At 33.5% G+C, this 18,298-nt stretch overlaps 1 protein-coding gene across 3 annotated transcripts in view; it reads left to right on the top strand.

Annotated features, from left to right (window-relative positions):
• LOC118198527 (uncharacterized) overlaps positions 1–5,413 on the top strand; it is a 66,814-nt gene extending 61,401 nt beyond the window's left edge. For all 3 annotated transcript variants that reach the window (XM_035370223.2, XM_035370222.2, XM_035370221.2), the window contains exon 11: positions 1,755–5,413. In XM_035370223.2, coding sequence (XP_035226114.2) covers positions 1,755–3,599 — 1,845 coding nt within the window. In that variant the 3' untranslated portion in view covers positions 3,600–5,413. The remainder of the gene's footprint in view (positions 1–1,754) is intronic.
• Positions 5,414–18,298: the final 12,885 nt, after the last annotated feature.

Raw genomic sequence — 18,298 nt, 5'->3', positions numbered from 1 at the left:
GTTATTTTTAAATTTACTTGTTGGGTCTTTTGATGATTTTTCATACATATATTTTATGCATTTAAAAGTATTTAAATAATCATAATGATGATAATAGTAATAAAAGTAAACTAAAACACATAATAAAAGAATTGTGTTAATTGCTATGTATCGTGCAGTTTTTGTGTTTTATTCCACTTCAGTCCCATTGATCTGTCCAAAATTTTGCAATAACTTTTTGAACAAATATGAACTATTCAGTTTTAAAAATCAATTCATTGAACAAAAATTATTTTAAGAAGTATTTCTGGTAAGTTGAACAGATTTGAATTCCATCACCAGCCAGCAAAAATTAAAACGTATTATACCTCCTCATCAATTTCTCTTGAATTATTGTTTCCTTTGGATTTATCTTCAACTTTACCATATCATAAATATTTTGGCAATTATTTTTATGCTTCAGGTTTTTCGCCAGATTGTCGTCATCTTTTGGCGATATGTGAATCCAGTCCTGATAACAGAACAGTGTTTTATTTTAGTATGCACTACAGAAGCTAATGTCACTTCTGTTATTTAATGTATTGGCTTAGCATTCAAATTCACACATAATTGTCACTCCCATCAGTGTTATACTGACAAAACATTCTGTTATATAAAAGAGGACTGTGCTTTTTTTTTAAATATTTATTGTTGATATTTTATACTAGAAAATAAAAGAGATAATCATCACTTCGGAGACAAAATATAAACTAGAGATATAATGATATGAAACTGTGATTTGATATTTTATCATATTGTGATCAATGTATAATTGATTGGAATTTCAGTGCTTGATAGATTTTAAGAAGTTAAAGCAAATAAATGTTTTTTCAGCAGGAAATTCAACCTATTTTTGCTTGACAGGACTGATCTTAGTCTGAAGCTCTATGAACATGAAATATTGTTACATTTGTAAACTATTGTTAATATTGCTGCTGCTGCAAAAATAAATTATAGCATCTGCTTTTTAATAGAGTTAAAGATTGTAGTGCTTCCTTAAGACGGGTGAAACAATTTTGTTGAATGAAAATAAATAAATTTAAATTTGTCTATTGCAATAAATTTGCTAATTGCTAAAACAAATACATGGAGAAGTCTCTCTTCTTTATATAACATCTCACTATAAACTTGTTTTATTTATATCTAGAAATTCTTATATCAAAAAAAAATTAATTAATTAAAGCATATATGTTGAAACTACTGTTTCCTTTTCCCTTTTTTTTTTTTTTTTAATGTATTAGTTTTACTTTGAAAAAGTATTTCTTTAGTGTTATATTTAAATAAATGAGATGTTTTAAATATTTTATGTAAAAAAGTAAAAGCTCAGGATTGAATATTTATTGTAAGACAATTTTGTTTTAATATAAAAAATCTTTAGTTTAGTATGAATTTTATCACCATATAAAAATTATATATTGTTTTGCACTTTTTATTTCTAATATGGAAAGAAAGAGATTTATATGTTTGACAAGTAATTAAAGACAATTAAATTTTTGTATACATTTTGACACATGTACAAATGGAGATTATTTTTCTTTTGAATATTTTCTGTAAATTGCTGCACTGCATTAGTTATTAGAATTTTTTTTAATTATCTATTTTCAAAGAATTTTCATTTGTGCATTTTATTGCAATCGTAAGTATTATTTAAGAATTTTTCCCTTATCAGTAAGATAATTTGAAATATGCTTTATAATGAAATTCATAAAATCATATACTTTCTTTTCTTTTTTTAGCCACCACCTGTAGCCAAAGAAACAGAATCTAAGCCAACTGTTAATTTAATGGAGATGCTGAATAAAATACAGAAAAACACTCTGGAAAGAAATAAAGCTGCAGTTGATACTAAACCACCTCAAGATAATTTTTGGCAAAATATCCTAATGGGAGCTGTTCCATCATCTCAGCCACTGATTCCAGCCTTGTCCACTGTATCTTCTGAATCTAAACGACGCACTCTGCTTCCAGATCCTCAACCTCTACCAGTGCCAGCTGTGAAAAAAGAGCCTGTGGTGCCTAAAGATCCTCGTCTAAAAAATCGTGATCCCCGTACATTAGCAAATTCCAATACTTCCAATAATGCAGCTAATGTTCCCAAGACTACTGCCTCAGAAACGAATAATTTATTGCTCAATACAACACCAGTGCAGGATATGAAATCTCTTCTTTCTAAAACAACTAGTGTAACAAGTGAACTTCCAAAAGAAAACATACCTTATAGACTACATGGCATCTATACTACACCACCTAATTATACTCCATATATTCATGCTAGTCAATCAAATCCCAAACTACTTGATGATCCCCGCCTTCGAAAGCATTTAAATCTTACGCAAAGTAATGAGAGCTCTTTAAAAAATACTAAAGAATTGGATCCAATAAAATCTGAGCCAAAAGATGTTCCTCCTATTCCTAAGTCATTGTTAAAGTATGAGAAACCAGATTCCTTGAATATAAATATTTTTGAAACTAGCTCTCTAAAATCATCAAATGAAGATGCTCAAGACTGTAAACCACAACCACCTAATATGCGAAAGTTAATAGATCCCCGTATCCGCCGACGGGATTCTCATAGTAATTCTGGATCTGACACTCCCCCGCATCTTACAATAGTTGAAACTAGTAGTCCATTACAGGAATTCAAAACTGCTCCTGTACTAGAAAATGCTCTATTAGATCCTGTTTTTGAGAAGAAATGGCTTCCTCCTGTTTTAGAAAAGAACTGGACACCTCCTGTTCTTGAAAAGAATTTGTATGATGTTGTTATCAAAAAAGAGATTGATTCTGACTCAGAAGACAGTCCTGATCCACCTCGACTAGAAATAAGCGAGAGTCCAATTGAAACTATATCCATATTATCTAAGAAAGAAGAAACAGTAAAATCTGAGAAAATGATGTCAGATAGAGACAAAAGTGTTCCACCATTAGTTTCTCCTCTTATCGTTAAAAGAGGAAAACCTACACCAGCAAGTCATCTTCCAAAAGCTATAGCGGATCCTCGAATGGCAAAATTACATCATCCTTTAGACCCTCGAAGACCTCGAGCAGCTTTTACAGATTCTAACAGCAAGGTAATTGTTGAGCGTAGAAAAGTAGAAAATGAAAGGCCTCCAGATAAAAATTCTATCAATGAATTAAAGAGCTCAGGTGATTTATCCCTTACAAAAAATGAGGGTAAAGAAACTGTTAATGCAGCTGAAACTGATGACAAGCAGAAGACAGTAAAGAATATACCAAAAAAGTGTAAACTTCCTGAGAAAAGTGAAGAGAAAAAGAAAACTGTACATCGTAATCGAAAAAGTAGCATGGACTATGCTTCCCCTCTCAATTCTTGTGATGATACAAACTCTAATAAAAGTTTGAATTATAACAGTTATAATCAGCGACCTAATCAAAGGACAGTTAAACCAATTACAGATACAGAATCACTTACATCCTCATCTGCTCCTGAAGTTTCAGAGAACACAATAATTTCGGACTATCTCTTGAGTGATAATTCAAACATCGAAGGTGATAATATCGATGTAAACTTAAAAGACATGTTTAAAACAATTGATCCTACAGCATCACCATTTTGTTAATTATATATTCCATGCAAATCTGTTACCGATGACCATGTATAAAGATGTACATAGGTTGATAATGGGTAAAACAAAATATTTTATATTGTTGCCTGTCTAAGAACTTTCTTTATGTTTTTGGAGATTTACAGCTTAAAGCTACAACTTTTTGTGATACACCAAACTTTGTTCCCAAAAATCGAAAATACATGTTGAAGAATGTTTTCTGAATTTTAATGATTTTTATATAAGACTATACTATGAATGTAGGGAATAAATCATTATTTATTTTTTATTAATTTTCTTATAGGCAGTGAACAATGTTTGATCTTGACCACTTACAATTTGTTAATAGCTTCTGTATCAATACTCAACATTCAATTCTGTATCTTACTGTAGCTTCTGTATATGTATGTTAACTTTTCCCTTTCTTCTATGCTTTTAAGTTATTAAATCTGGTCACTCTAAACTAAATTTTAAATTTAGTTGTATGCATATGTCAAGCATAATTAAGATGTACTTTTTTTTTTTTTCCCCTTCTTTCTCTCTCTCTCTCTCTCTCTTTTTTTTTTTTTTTTTTTTTTTTTTTTTTCCCCACTGGTAGAGGGAATAAGAAAATCATTTAAACATTAAAATGAACTGTAAATGTATAATTGCTGTAATTGGAAAAGAGCAGTAGAAACATTACTAAAAAAGTACATAGCGGTAAAGAATAAATAGAGTTTTGAATTGTTTCTCTTTCATATTTAGCCTTAATAAATGAGGAATTATTTTTATTTTAAAGTGAAATAAAAGTGTCCATTTTAATCTCCAGAACTCAGAAAATATTTAAAATATATATATCATTTCCATAAATTTTGTTTCAGATAGATATTTTGAAAAAATATCAGATTTCTAATTCTTAAAATATCCTTATTATGTGCTTCATAACTTATTTTTTTAATATACACTAGTGAAATTATGTTGATCTATGTTTTATCTTTCTCTTTTTATATATGTATTTATATAAATATATGTATGTACATGTTTCAATTGCTAATTTGCTAATATATTCAGATAATATTTATCAGATTAATATTAATTCTCTAAAAGTTAACACTCGGGTTTACTGTAATGAAAGAGTAATGTATTTTTAAAAGTCTAGAAGTCAGACTATATTATGATACTTATAATCTGTCTAATCAATGCCATGAAAGATTCTTTTATACGTTTATTTTTGTACTGATTATTGTATTATAATTATCTAATCAACAAGATATTTGTTTAATAATACAAATACATAACAACTGATAAAAAAAATTTTTAACAGGATTGTGAAAATTTGTAAAGAATTGGGTTTGGCTAAATTTTAATTTGGGGTATTGACTGCTCATAGTGGCCACATTAAACTGTTTGACTTTCAGATTAGCTTCTTTATTAAAATATTAATGATAAAAAAACTTAAGCATGAGAGTAATTATTTATTCAATAACAAGTCCAATAGTATTGCGTATAAACAATATATGTAAATAAAGAAAATATTATGGAGTATTATTTATATGTATATATATAGTATAAACCATATTTTATATTTCCATAAAATTACTTATTACATAAAACTAAAACTTTTACAACTCTTTTGTGTTGCAGAGGATTCAAATAAGATTGTTTGTATCATTATTTATTTTGCATTGTTTATATTTGTATAAGTTTAACTTCTCTTTCGAAGTTAAAGTGACTGTGAAATTGGATTATACATGCTCAAAGATAAGTGTATATTCTTGTATATGTGTAACTTCCGAATAGGTTTCATACTGACTTGTCAATAAAAGTAACTTTTTATTTGTTTTCAAAAATGTGTTTGAATTACTGAGTTCTGATATTATAATTAGGTATAAAATATGATTATAGCCTGTCATTACGGTTATGTTAGATATGTTCTATGTGGCTTGACTCATCAGAATAGCTCGTTGAATTATTTTGTTTATTAAAGGAATTATATACATCTGTACATCAGCAAGGAAATCATGAAACACACTGGCATTGCATTCGCTCATGCTGTTTTCTAACTGACGCTTGTCAATCAGCCCCTTCTAATGGTGGCTTTCTTCTAATGCCATCTGTCGGCAGATTACAGTTGTATAATGAAAACTCTTCATTATCCTACTGGCACCTCGAGATTTTAAGTGTAAAATAAAGCACTGTATATTGTTATATTAATAGGTAAATTATTTATAAAAAAACTAAATTAAACTAATATAAATATATGTTTAAAAATTGACTAGACAAATTTGAATCAACAGTAACCTTCAAAATGTCCTCAGATAAAAATTAATATTGTGTTGGAAAGAAAGTAATTTTGGTTCGAACAAATAGATAGCATTATGCGTGTTTTGTTATTATTCTGGAAATCATATATATATTAGATTTGGCAACTCGCACTTCTAGGTTGCTATAGAAACAAGTTTCGTTATGTTTGTTTATAACTGTTAGATTACAGTTAAGATTTTTGACAAATTTTACTTTTTTGTTTTCCTAAAGGCAAGAATGCAACTAAGGCTCACAAAGAGATGTGGAGTTTATGGTGGTGGTTGTTTAATAGGATATACAGAGTGATCAGCAAATAAGCCCTGATTTCAAAATTAAATATCTCTACAACAAAGATTGATAGAATTATGCGATAAACTGTACGTTTATTAGCAAAACTTGGCTAGTGAAAAGAGGCTAACGTAGAAAGTGAAATAATGTATTCCATTGAACAACGTGTATTTTGGTTCTGGAATTTCACCGATTAGAATATAGTCCTACGGCAACATGTTACAGTTTTCAAAATCGATTCAATCTTCCAATTGGATGTGATGCAAAAACCATTCGCATGCTCTTCACGAAATTCGAATGGACTGGCAGCGTGGCTGATGATCGAAAGGGAAATGTTGTTCCTAAGCAAACTATAGTCACTCCTGAAAATGCTGCCAAAGTTTCTGGATTTGTTCAGCAAAATCGTAGGAAAAGCATCCGACGGATTGTATCAGAGACAGGTTTGAAGTACACGAGCACACAAAAAATATTTAAAAATAGCCTACAGCTGTTTCATCAGGCCATACTCATGAAAGCTGTTCAACAAAGGGTTGACTTTGCGAATCAGATTCTAACACTGATTGACAATGACAGATTTGATGTGAGTTGCATCTGGTTCACAGATGAGGCACATTTTCATTTGAATGGAATCGTTAATAAACAAAACTAGAGATTTTGGGTACCGAAAATCCTCCTCATTTGTGTGAAAAAAAGCACTGCATTCGCCTAAAGTTATGGCATGGGCTGCGGTATGCACTAGAGGCATTATCGGACCCTTGAAAGACGCTGTCTATCGAAATAATCCTGCTACTCTAGATGAGCTTAAATCGTTGATTGGTGTTGCATGTGATTCCATTTTCCATCGAGACATTGCAAGACGTGATGTCAAATTTCATTATTCGTTTACGCCACCTCATTGTTTCGAATGGTGAACATTTTGAAAAAATTGTATTTTGATTGCAAAGGCTCTCCTTTCAGGGAAAGAGTTTTCAGTGCAGAGCGCCATCTGTTAACGATTTTCGAAACTAAATTTTCTAAACTTTTGTACACGATTTTTACAGTTTTACTAATAAATCTACAGTTTACCGCATAATTCTATCGATTTTTGTTGTAGAGGTATTTAATTTTGAAATCAGGGCTTATTCGCTGATCACCCTGTATGTGCCAGAATTGGTTTAAAAAATTCTGTTTCGTAACTTTTCACATGAAAGTGATCAACTTTCTGGCCATCCAGCTGAAGATGATGATAAAATTAAAGCCATGATTTAATCAAATAGGTCATATAATTGTACAAGACATCACAGAAAGGTTAAAGGTCACATAGGATGTCTTGAGCTCATTAAGAAGCTCGATATTTAGATTCTGCATAAATTGAAAAAAAAATTCACGTAAGACAACGAATCAGTATTTTGAATACCCATTTCAAATGTAATGCAGTCGAAACTTTTTTGTACAATTTATCACAATGATGGAAAATGGTTTCATCTATTATAACATCAATCGAAAATGACTGTGGTCCAAGCATGGTGAATCGGTAAAATTCGTATCGAAAGCTAAACTATATTATGAAGAGTTCATGCTGTCAATTTGGTGGGATTACAAGGGTTTTGTGTATTTTAAGCTGCTTCTATGCAACCCAACAATCAACTGAGATGTTTATTGCCAACAACTTATGAAACTGGAGGAAGCAATCAAAGAGAAAAGGTTAGAATTGACAAATCATGTTCCGACATGACAATGCGATGTCTTGCATGTTTTCAGCATTGCATTATGACATTAGTGGAACTTGGTTGGGAAGAGAGATCATACCCCAACTTTGCACCATTGGATTGTCATTTATTTCGAAATTTACAAAACATCTTAAATGGCAAACATTTCAGCAATAATGATGACCTCGACTGGCACCTGGTTGAGTTTTTTTTTTTTTGGTGATAAACTTCTTTACCATATGAGGAATGGAACTATTTTCTATGAGTGCGGGATCATGAAGTTACCAGAAAGATGGCAAATGGTCATTGAACACAATGGAAGATATTTGACTGATTAAAGTTAATTTTTTGTGTAGAAAAAATTGACTTCTATTTCACACGAAAAACCGAAATTACTTTCTTGCTAACCCAATGAATAAAATGTATATTTGATTACCAGTAATAGTTCTGCATACAAAAGTATTGATTATTACAAAACAAGATTTGGATTCTCACACTGTCATATATACATGTAGCATAGTTATTGTAATTTCCATTTGGAATATGATTAATTTCATGTCCATTATTTTATTACACCTAATGCTTTACTTTAACTCAGGGGCGTAGCTAGGGTTTCCAGCGCCCGGGGACAACTCAGGAATTTGCGCCCCTTTCTGTGTGCCAAGAATGGAAAATATTTCATTAGAAAATTTCGTAGCATCAATTTGGCGCCCCCTTAGATGCTGCGCCCAGGGACAGATGTCCCCTCTTGCCCCACCCTAGCTACGCCACTGCTTTAACTTGTATCATTGTTGTACCTATAGAGTTATGCAACGATCAAGTTGTAGAACACTATATGTACAACAACTTGAGAGAAGTCAAGACCTGACCTGATTTGTCAAATTAGATAGTAACAAGCATTCTCATTATTGAAGGGAATTTATAATATTGTTACGTTTTTTCTGACACCAGTTGTTGCGTTTTTCTCTTCCTTCACGTTCGTATGGGGTTTGTAGATTTGGAGTGAATAACAACGACACTTGATGAAGTATCGAAACACACTTTATTTACTAATATTAATCAGGACAGCTCCAAAACACTTTTACAGTCGTCGAAGATCTAAGATAAACACGCTGACACGATCAACGACACAGTCTCCCGGTTATCAGGCTATCACGGTGGACACAGGTTCACGGCAAAGCGCTAGAGTACAGCTCTCGACTCTGCTTGGTCATTCTTGGCACTATGTACTCTCGAGACTTTCCATGCTACAACTTGCGATGCACTCGACGACACACAGAGCTCCGCTCCCGATTCTTCGCCGTTCCCGGAGCTCAACAAGCTCTCTCGACGACGCACTAACCGCGATACACTACGATACTCTTTTGGTGCACTCGCTGCCCGGCTGTCAACTCAATTGACTCGCTAGACGAGACACCAAATCCATACTAACTCTCCACGTACCAGCAGGGTTTATATAGCTTTTGACTGGTGTTCGAGAACATTCTGGGCTAAACTGCTAAGAATTCGTTCCAGAAGGTTCTCCATCCGTCAATGGTATATCGCCAATTTTGTCGCCAAATGGGGCAACCCTAAACTGCTTTGCAGGGAAGCAATCTTACCGTGCCTGGACATTTCGTAACACTGCCCCCTCACAAGGACTGCACGTCCTAAGCAGTACAACCCTTGGTCAGAAACCCAATTCGATACACACAAAACATAAAAAAGCAAACAAATAACATAACTAAAGTAACAAATATTTACACTATGTACAAGTTATATACACAAATTAAACACATAACAATTTTAAATTATACAAATTAAAGTTAAGAATGAATTTGAGTCTCGGTCTTTTCATTAAGTTATATCTAGGTCAAATACTTTTCCACTGCAGTACTCAGATGTATTTCTGTTCTGCATATCACAGTCTGAAGAGTCAGTTCTTTGAAACTTTCCATCCACAGAAAGATCTGAAACAGTTTGTTCATCACTCTGAAGTTTGTTCGCATCATGTGTACAGTTCACATCGGTATTTTCAGCAGCTGGTACATGCACATTTTCCTCCGTTTCCTAGGAACCAGCTTCAAATTCTGCATCAGAGTCATGAACGGAGCCTGATACCTTACAAACGCAAGTATCCTGGTTTAGAATCAAAACCAAGTTCTTGTCTGCAAAACCTGCACTATGAGACATACACCCAGTTTGTGAGGTGGGTGAATTTTCTTGCAATACTAGAACACACTGCTTAAGCTGCACATCAGCTTCCTTCATCTCTGCATCACATGAACTTTCAGATGGTTCAATACTTTCTAACTGCGACTTCGTAACCTCACTATCATTTTTGACGAACTTAACAGTCGCATTTTCACTTTCTTCCACTTCAGGCACTTGTGAATCAAAAGCTTCTTTCCCATCTTTTATTTCTTCATGTTTTCATTGTTTTCCTTTAATCTCGTTAGATGTTTCATCCATCGTTTCTTGATCTTTCTCAGGCAGTTCATTAGCTACTTCCTTTATTTCTACATCGTTTTTTATGGCTCTAGTTTCTTCTCTAAGCTCCCCTTTTACATGTCGGAGTTGCTCTCGCACCTTTTCTTGGCCGATACTTATTTCTTCTCGTCGGGTTTTCTTCTCTTTCAGTCCGGCTTTCATCTCTTTCAGTCCGGCTTTGATCTCAGCTGTCATCTCTTTATATCCAGCTTTTATCTCATTATATCCGGCTTTCATTTCAGCCTTCATCTCTTCATATCCGGCTTTTATCTCGGCTAGGAACTCTATCAAAGTCTTCGTTTCCTATGTCATTGCTTTCCTCTGCAGGCGAGTCACTGGCATTCACTCGCAAATCCCACTTCTGACACCATTTGTTGCGTTTTACTTTTCCTTCACGTTCGTAAGGGGTTTGTAGATTTGGAGTGAATAACGACGACACTTGATGAAGTATAGAAACACACTTTATTTACCAATATTAATCAATCAGGACAGCTCCAAAACACTTTTACAGTCGTCGAAGATCTACTATAAACACGCTGACACGATCAGCGACACAGCCTCCAGATTGTCAGGCTATCACTGTGGAGACAGCTTCACGGCAAAGCACTAGAGTACAGCATCCGTCCATGGCATATTGCCATTTTTTTCGCCAAATGTGGCAACCCTACATTCCCTTGGCCTTTTATGACAACCCTAAAACTGCTTTGCAATGAAGCAATCTTACCGCGCCTGGACATTTCGTATATTTGTCAATAAAATTTGGCTATTACATTTCATGCGTAAATAGATGCCAGTCCTTCATCAAAGTTCTCTCTATTAATGAGATAAAGCATAAAAATTTAATATTGTAATTGCAATTATGTTTACGGAAAGGAGGCTGTTTCATACAAGTAGCCGCAAACCTCAGGTGATGATGTAGTAAAAATATTAATAGTGTCCTTTTTTGTAACCAGTTACAAAATTTATTGGAGTCTGGACAATAAACAAAGATTTTGGGTTAATGTTACTGGATTTATGAGTATCAATAATTTAAACTACCAACATTGAATGCATAGCTGATTTTGTCATGCTGTTACGAATTTTTGTATATATTTAAATAATTTTTAGTGAAATTGTAGCATTTTTTGTATAATGTGCTTGGAAAGAGACGATGCTGTGCCGACAAAGTAAGAATACAGGGGCAAGTCTATTAACATTGATTAAATGGCTATCTCGTTAGATTAGCGAGATATCGCCAAGCTGGCAATGGTTTTGGCGATTAATTTTTGTCGCGAGAGTTGGCGACATTTTAATCCGTTCCTTGTATAACTGCACTTGGTATTGTGATTGAATAAATGTAATTGATCCCATCACGTAACCATAACTGTATCCGGCCCTCCTAAGCCTTCCAGTAATTTCGAGAAGCAGAATGTACTAGAGATTTCTCGACGGTCAGAGAGAGTATCAGTTTCTCAGTTGTTTAGTTCAGCATGAGTTCGGAGTATTGAGATATCTCCGTGTTCCTTTTGGTAAAATAAATTTGATCAAGCTTTTATCAATTCTGTGTGCATTCAATCTGTTACGAACCCCTATGCACGCAACATTTTTTTATGTCAGGAGTGGGGTTGAATGTCAGTGATAAGAGTGATAGATGGTGACACTGTTGGCATTCAAAGAAGAGAAGAAAATATTGAAGCAGGTCAAATGAAAAGGAAAATTAATGCCATAACAAATTCGATGTTATGGAAGGCAGAACAAACACGGTTGAAGACAAAGTAGGAATAATTCAAGGAAAAGTTCTGCTGTCTAGCAACAAATCGATGACAGAGTTTCTGCTGCTGTCGCTAAAGAAATTCATAATGACAGCTGGTCTCAATCTTAACGCCTTTAAATTGGAACATATGTCGTCCTGACCCTCTCTAAAGCTGTCCACATTTGATGGAAAAGCCTCCTGGTAAGTGTACAAGAGTCAGTTGTCAGTAGTGGCAAAGGCAAATGGAACGGATTCCAAAGCTCAAGCCCACAATCTCGCCGCTTTTATGAGAGCAGATGCGGCGGATATCTGTTGTTCAGAGAGCCATAGACACAATAAAGAATCCATGGATTGTAAGACAATACAAATATTTAAACATAGAACAGATGAACACAGCAACTGTTGCATTTCGATATTCTTTGTCATCGGTTTTAGAATTGGGTTTTTATTTTGTATGTATCTATAACATCGCGACCTGTTATAATATAGAGAAAAATGTTTTTGTGAGTAACTTGTGTAAGGCTTCTAAGTTAGTAAATAAAATATTTAGTTTATGACTATCAGAATCTCCTGTGTTCCTTCTCTTCAGGAAGTTACAACAAATTAAGTGGCGCTGGCGACAGGATTTGGAGTAACTGCAAAATAAGTAGGGTACAATTTGAATTTTGCTTTTAGTTTCTCTTGAGCTATGATATTTTATTATTAAGAATGCTTTTATTATTAAGGATGGCCACCCGTGGCCCGCTGAAAGTATTCTGGTGGCCCCACATTTGAATATGAAGAATTTTAAGAAATTTTGATTTCAAGAAAAATTGCCTTGTCAGCTTTTTGTTGTAAAAAAACTTCTCTTATTCTTGACATTTCTCTTATCCTTGATATTTAAATTTCTCTTATTCTTGATATTTAAAACATTTTATTGACATGTATGATATTTGAGATAACATTTTCTGAAAATGACTAATTTTTCCAAAATTCCATTTTTTCTTATGTAATTTATCTTATGCATTATTGTTTCAAATCAACTTCAATTAGAATTTATAGATTTACAGCGCGATTATGCAGGGAAAGTTTCTTGAAAATCTTACATTAATTGATTTTTATTCGAAGTATATGACCGAAGACAAGTATCCAGGAATTCGTAAACATGCACTCTTCATGCCTTCTATCTTTGGCAGTACCTACATATGTGAATAGCTTTTTTGTAAAATGAAAATCCTAGAATCAAAACCGAGAACACGGCTGACAGACAAACATTTGAAGGAAACTACGAATTGCACCAACACAGATTTAACCGGATATTGAAGCTTTAATCAAGTAAAGCAATGTTAAATATCTCATTAAAACTAAAGTAAGTACCTTCTCCTGTCAGTAATGTAAGTTTTTTTTTTTTTTCTTTTTTATTGCAAATGCATTTTGTAACATTGTTCTGTACAATCATCTTTATATTTTTTTTCATAGTTAAAAAAGATTTAAAACATTTTAATTCGATTTCCATCTGACTTTTTGGAACCAGTGTATATATGTTACGGTGAAACACCGAAATCTGGAGAATGTCGACTTTCACCGGTGAATGTCAACGTTCACATAGTCGCTTGGTGTATGTCCGAAATATTTACCAAATACTCTTATTTCTGACTTACACCGGTGAATGTCGACATTCACCATGTACTAATGGTGAATGTTGAACATATAAGAATATCATATTTCCTTCTCCGTAATTCATTCACGAAAAAACACACTTGAGACTCAGAATAAGAACATAAGAACTTAAAACACACAGTACATTCAAAATGAGAATGGAAAATAATAGAAGTTATAAACTTACCAAATTATGTGATTCAAATCTTATTTATTGCAACAACTTAAACTATTATGACACTTTGAACTGCACAAGAGGTCCTTGCTTTTACAACTACATTTATTTGTGGAACACTTCCTTTTGGAATGGCAGCGTGTACATATACTCCTCTCTTTTCGACCTACACCAGAGAATATCTGTGATTGTCGACATACACCGGTGAGGGTCCGAATGTACAAGAATGTAAAGAAATATTCGAAATTTCACCGACGTATTTGGTGAATGTTGACATTCTCCGGTGAAAGTCGACATTCTCCAATTTCGGTCTTTCACGGTAACAGAGTTAAGAAATCCTACTACATTGGATAAATTATTCGAGCTCGCAATCCAATTAGAAAGTAGAAGAGAGGCAGAAAACGACAGAAGACGACAGTATGAGGAACAGAGCCAATTCTATGCGCCAAGGCTACAGCCAAGGCAAGAACAAGAATACGGAAGCAAGTCGAATAAGTGACCTGAGAAAAATGAAATTTCGAAAGCAACCGGCAAACGTCGATCCTAGCCTAGGAAATAAGCGTTTTAACTTAAACTTTTGGAAAGATTATGACACCCGACTGAAGCGTTCATTAAAAAAGAGTAAGACAATTAAATGTCCGTGGCATCCGAATGACATTCTTGCAATGGCTTAATGCCATACTAAACTTGTGCTTTCGGAAACGTAGATAGAGTTTTCAGTACCCGGGAAGAACTGAAGTTATTGTAAATAGAGAAAAATAAAGGGTTTTGTATACCCTTCTTGTGTATCCTGTCTACTTCCCACAGTTATTGAACATAGCTTTAGTAAGCTCTCTGTTCCGAGTCAGGTCCTTGCATGTTCCCGAAGAAAGTAAGACGGAACATTGAACCTGATAACATTAATATACCGTATTTTAACAGGAGCTTTTTAAAAAAAATATATGTAATAATTGTCCACTGCGTTCTTCATTGCGTCATATGCAACATTACTGAAAGGAAAGTTAGATGATAAAAGTCAAATATTTGTCCTGCGTAAATGGTATTTATGAAATTGGGATTAGACTTCAAGTCAGAATTGAAATCGCTGTCAGTCCTCCACAAAATCTCAAAATATTAACATATACAATTGCAAGTAATATGAATGATGACTTCAACTTAGGCTAACCAACTAATCATCACGAAAGATACTCCATGTGGAAAAATTGGGACTGCAGCATATTATTGCGAGTTATTATGATAGTTGTGCAGAAAAATGCACAGACTTGCTTCGTAATGGGCAGTTCCTTTTGAACGTTTATGGGAAGATGTGAAATATCTGCTGAGCAAGTACGAGATGGAACATGTTACCGCGCCTCCTTTGCAGTTCATATATGAATCCATTAGAATTCAAATTCTTGAACATCCTCTCTGAAAGAGGATTCTTCAGAAAGGAAAAATAAACCTAAGCAATTCAGAAATTACAGTATCTTACAAGAAATAGCAAATTTTCGCATAAATTGGATAACAACTATTAAGAAACAATAGAATTATATGGGACTGCAAATAGAAAATGCATATAACAGACCTAAAAAAAAATTATAGTTCATTAATTTATAAATGATCTTTGTATTTATATTTCATATTCTGCTGATAGCCATTGACTATGGACATGTTACTTTGGCAATTAATACATCATGGATAGTTTGAAATGCGTTAAATTATTACGCATATATAAATTTAAATTAAATTACGAATTGACGAAAAAGCATGTTGTTGCATAATTTCCGCTTTAAAATTCAGATATACAACAAATCAACTAATTAAAAAATGAAGCTACCATTGACGTCAAGAAAGTTGCATTTGAAGGGCTAAAAAACCGCGTGCTCCTCGGACCATTTAATTTCTATCACAAATCTGACAAGTCCTTTGTTAGCATCTACATTAAATTCAGTGGTGTAACCAGAGGGGATGCAAAGGGCAATATGCACCTCCTCAAAATGTTTCTTTGAATCAAAAACTGAGAAAAGCTAAAAGTGGTATTTTATTAATTTTCTTACTTTTTGGACTGCCTTATTCTCTAACTTCACTTTTAGCGGAAGAAGTCACATTTGCCTACTTTTTTAATCTTTACCTATTATTCACTAAACAATGGATGAACATTTGTGATTGTTTAGATCAGTAGTTGCCAATTATGTGACGCTTCTGAGGTACTGTACCGCTTTTAAATTTTACTGTGAGCTGCCAATCAAAAGATTACCAACAGTTTTTAAAAAATCTTACATTTGTTTATTGCCTATAAAGTATAAGTTACATTTCTAGTAAATGTGAAATGAATTTAATTAAACTCTATAAAACAAAAAAATGAAATTGAATTGTACCTAAGAAAGAAATTCAAGTGTAGTTAGTAATTAATAACAAATGTAATAACACATTTTTTATCAGAACTATTAACTTTAATGAGAAGGATGGAACTCTTTTTTTTTTTTTTTTTCTTTTTCCCTCAATAAGTTTTCTAATGTCGGGAGAGTAGGTAGTGGCTGCCATTCGAATACAGTTGTCCAAGTGTTCTTCAGTAAGTCATCATTTTCTGCACTTATTTTTAATAAATTTCACAATGGAAAAAGAAATCCCATACAGATATGTAGAGCTGAAAATTGCCTTCGCTTTGAGACAAACCTTGACCGAAATTGGGTATTTTTCTTTAGAAATAAGAGACCAAATATTTTCATAGCTTAAAGAAAGAGATTTTACAGATAAATTAGTTTGAAAATCAATCAGTTCAAACTCCACTGCAGTATAGTCTTCTTGGAAATCAAAATGTTCCATGACACAAGTAGAGCACTCTTTAGCATCAATCTCTATAAAAGTGATTTGACATTCTGTGCAAAAATGGAAATTCTTTTGAAATCTTCGAAGCGTTTGTTGAATTCACTTTCAAATCTGAAATAATTTCAACGTATCGTAAGGAGGCGTTGAAGACCCTTGCTTTTCACGTGTTTGTTTCAAACAGGCAAAGTGTTTGTATTCACCTTGGATATTTTTCTCCACAGTTCCAGCTTTTTTCAGAATAAAGGAACATCTAAAATTGTTCCAAAAATAGCTTTATTCTTACCTTGAAACTACAAGTTAAAGACATTTAACTTTTCGGTAATGTCTACGAGAAAAGCGAAACCTGCAATCAAACCGGATCTTTTAGTTCACTGAACGATTCCTCTTGTTCTTTCAAAAATTCCACTAAGATAGGAAACAACTCGTGAAGACGTTATAAAACTCTTAGACGTTATAAAATTTGTGTCTACTCAACAAATGAACTTCCATATGAAGTAGTAGATCAGCATACTGGAAATCTAGTTCATCAGCCGGCACTCTGAACAAACGTCTCTGAATTGCATGTCCTCTAATTTTGTTCACTACTTTTATAACTGTTTTCATTATATTGCTCATGCTTAAAAACTTTCCACTCAGTGACTCCTTTGTATTACACAATGGTAAGACTGAAATTTCGGAAAGCTGTTGACTTTACGACACAAGTTCATGAATCCCTTCTCTCTGCCTACCATCGCAAGAGCTCCATCAGTTTGCTAAGCCTACAACTTTAGTTATATGAATTTTTTCAGAGTTGGTAAGCTCTTTAAATTGCTAAAAATATGTCCTGTCCTGTAGTGCTTCTTGTTACCAATATAATCTTTAGTAACTCCTATTTCGAAATTATCAAAAACTATTCTTGCAAAAACGGCCAACTGAGCTGTATCGACTTAATCAATCGATTTCTAAAGTTGCAGGAAGAAATAGCTGCAGCAATGAAAGTCAGTTTTAAGTTGTGAGGTAACGTCAGAACTCAGAACCTCAACTCTTTTCATTACTGTAATTTGCAGAAAGCTGTGCTGATTGCATTATCTCAGTTATTTTTTAAACTATCAAATAATGCATTTGCAGCTTCTAAAACTGCAGTTTTGATTATTTCAGTCTTCGTATGATTTCCTATTCTGTGCAACAATATTTGAACCCGAAATGATGCCTCAGTTGCTGCTTTATTCTCGTTAAATGATTTTAAAAAAGCTGAATGTTGAGCATCAAGTTTAGGATTTAGCTGCCTTACCTTTTCTTTCCTTAGAGCAGAATTCAGGGGGAAAATCCTTATCAGTCCCTGCGTGAACGGTTTTGAAGTGATGTTCAATGCTCCTTTTCTTCTCAACTGATAACTTGCACAGAATAATAAACACACACTTTTGTCCCTTACCTGGGTAAAGAAGTAATCGGTTTCCCATTAGGAATGAAAGTTATAAGTTTTCTGCATTTTGCTAGAACACGCCATCGTTAGAACAAACATAGCTTAGTACCAATGCGTAAATCAGACTATCAAAGTTAGCAAATATCTAATATACACCCGAAAAACATAACGTAAACAACCTCATTCATGCGTATAGAATCAACTATCAGATGAGGTTAAACATTGGCAGTT

This window comes from Stegodyphus dumicola, chromosome 12, assembly GCF_044657685.1.
Source record: "Stegodyphus dumicola isolate Sdum_Otavi_A_Nest chromosome 12, ASM4465768v1".
Taxonomy (NCBI): Eukaryota; Metazoa; Arthropoda; class Arachnida; order Araneae; family Eresidae; genus Stegodyphus; species Stegodyphus dumicola.
The sequence above is the reverse complement of the archived record's forward strand: the minus strand, read 5'-3'. Positions and strand labels throughout refer to the sequence as shown.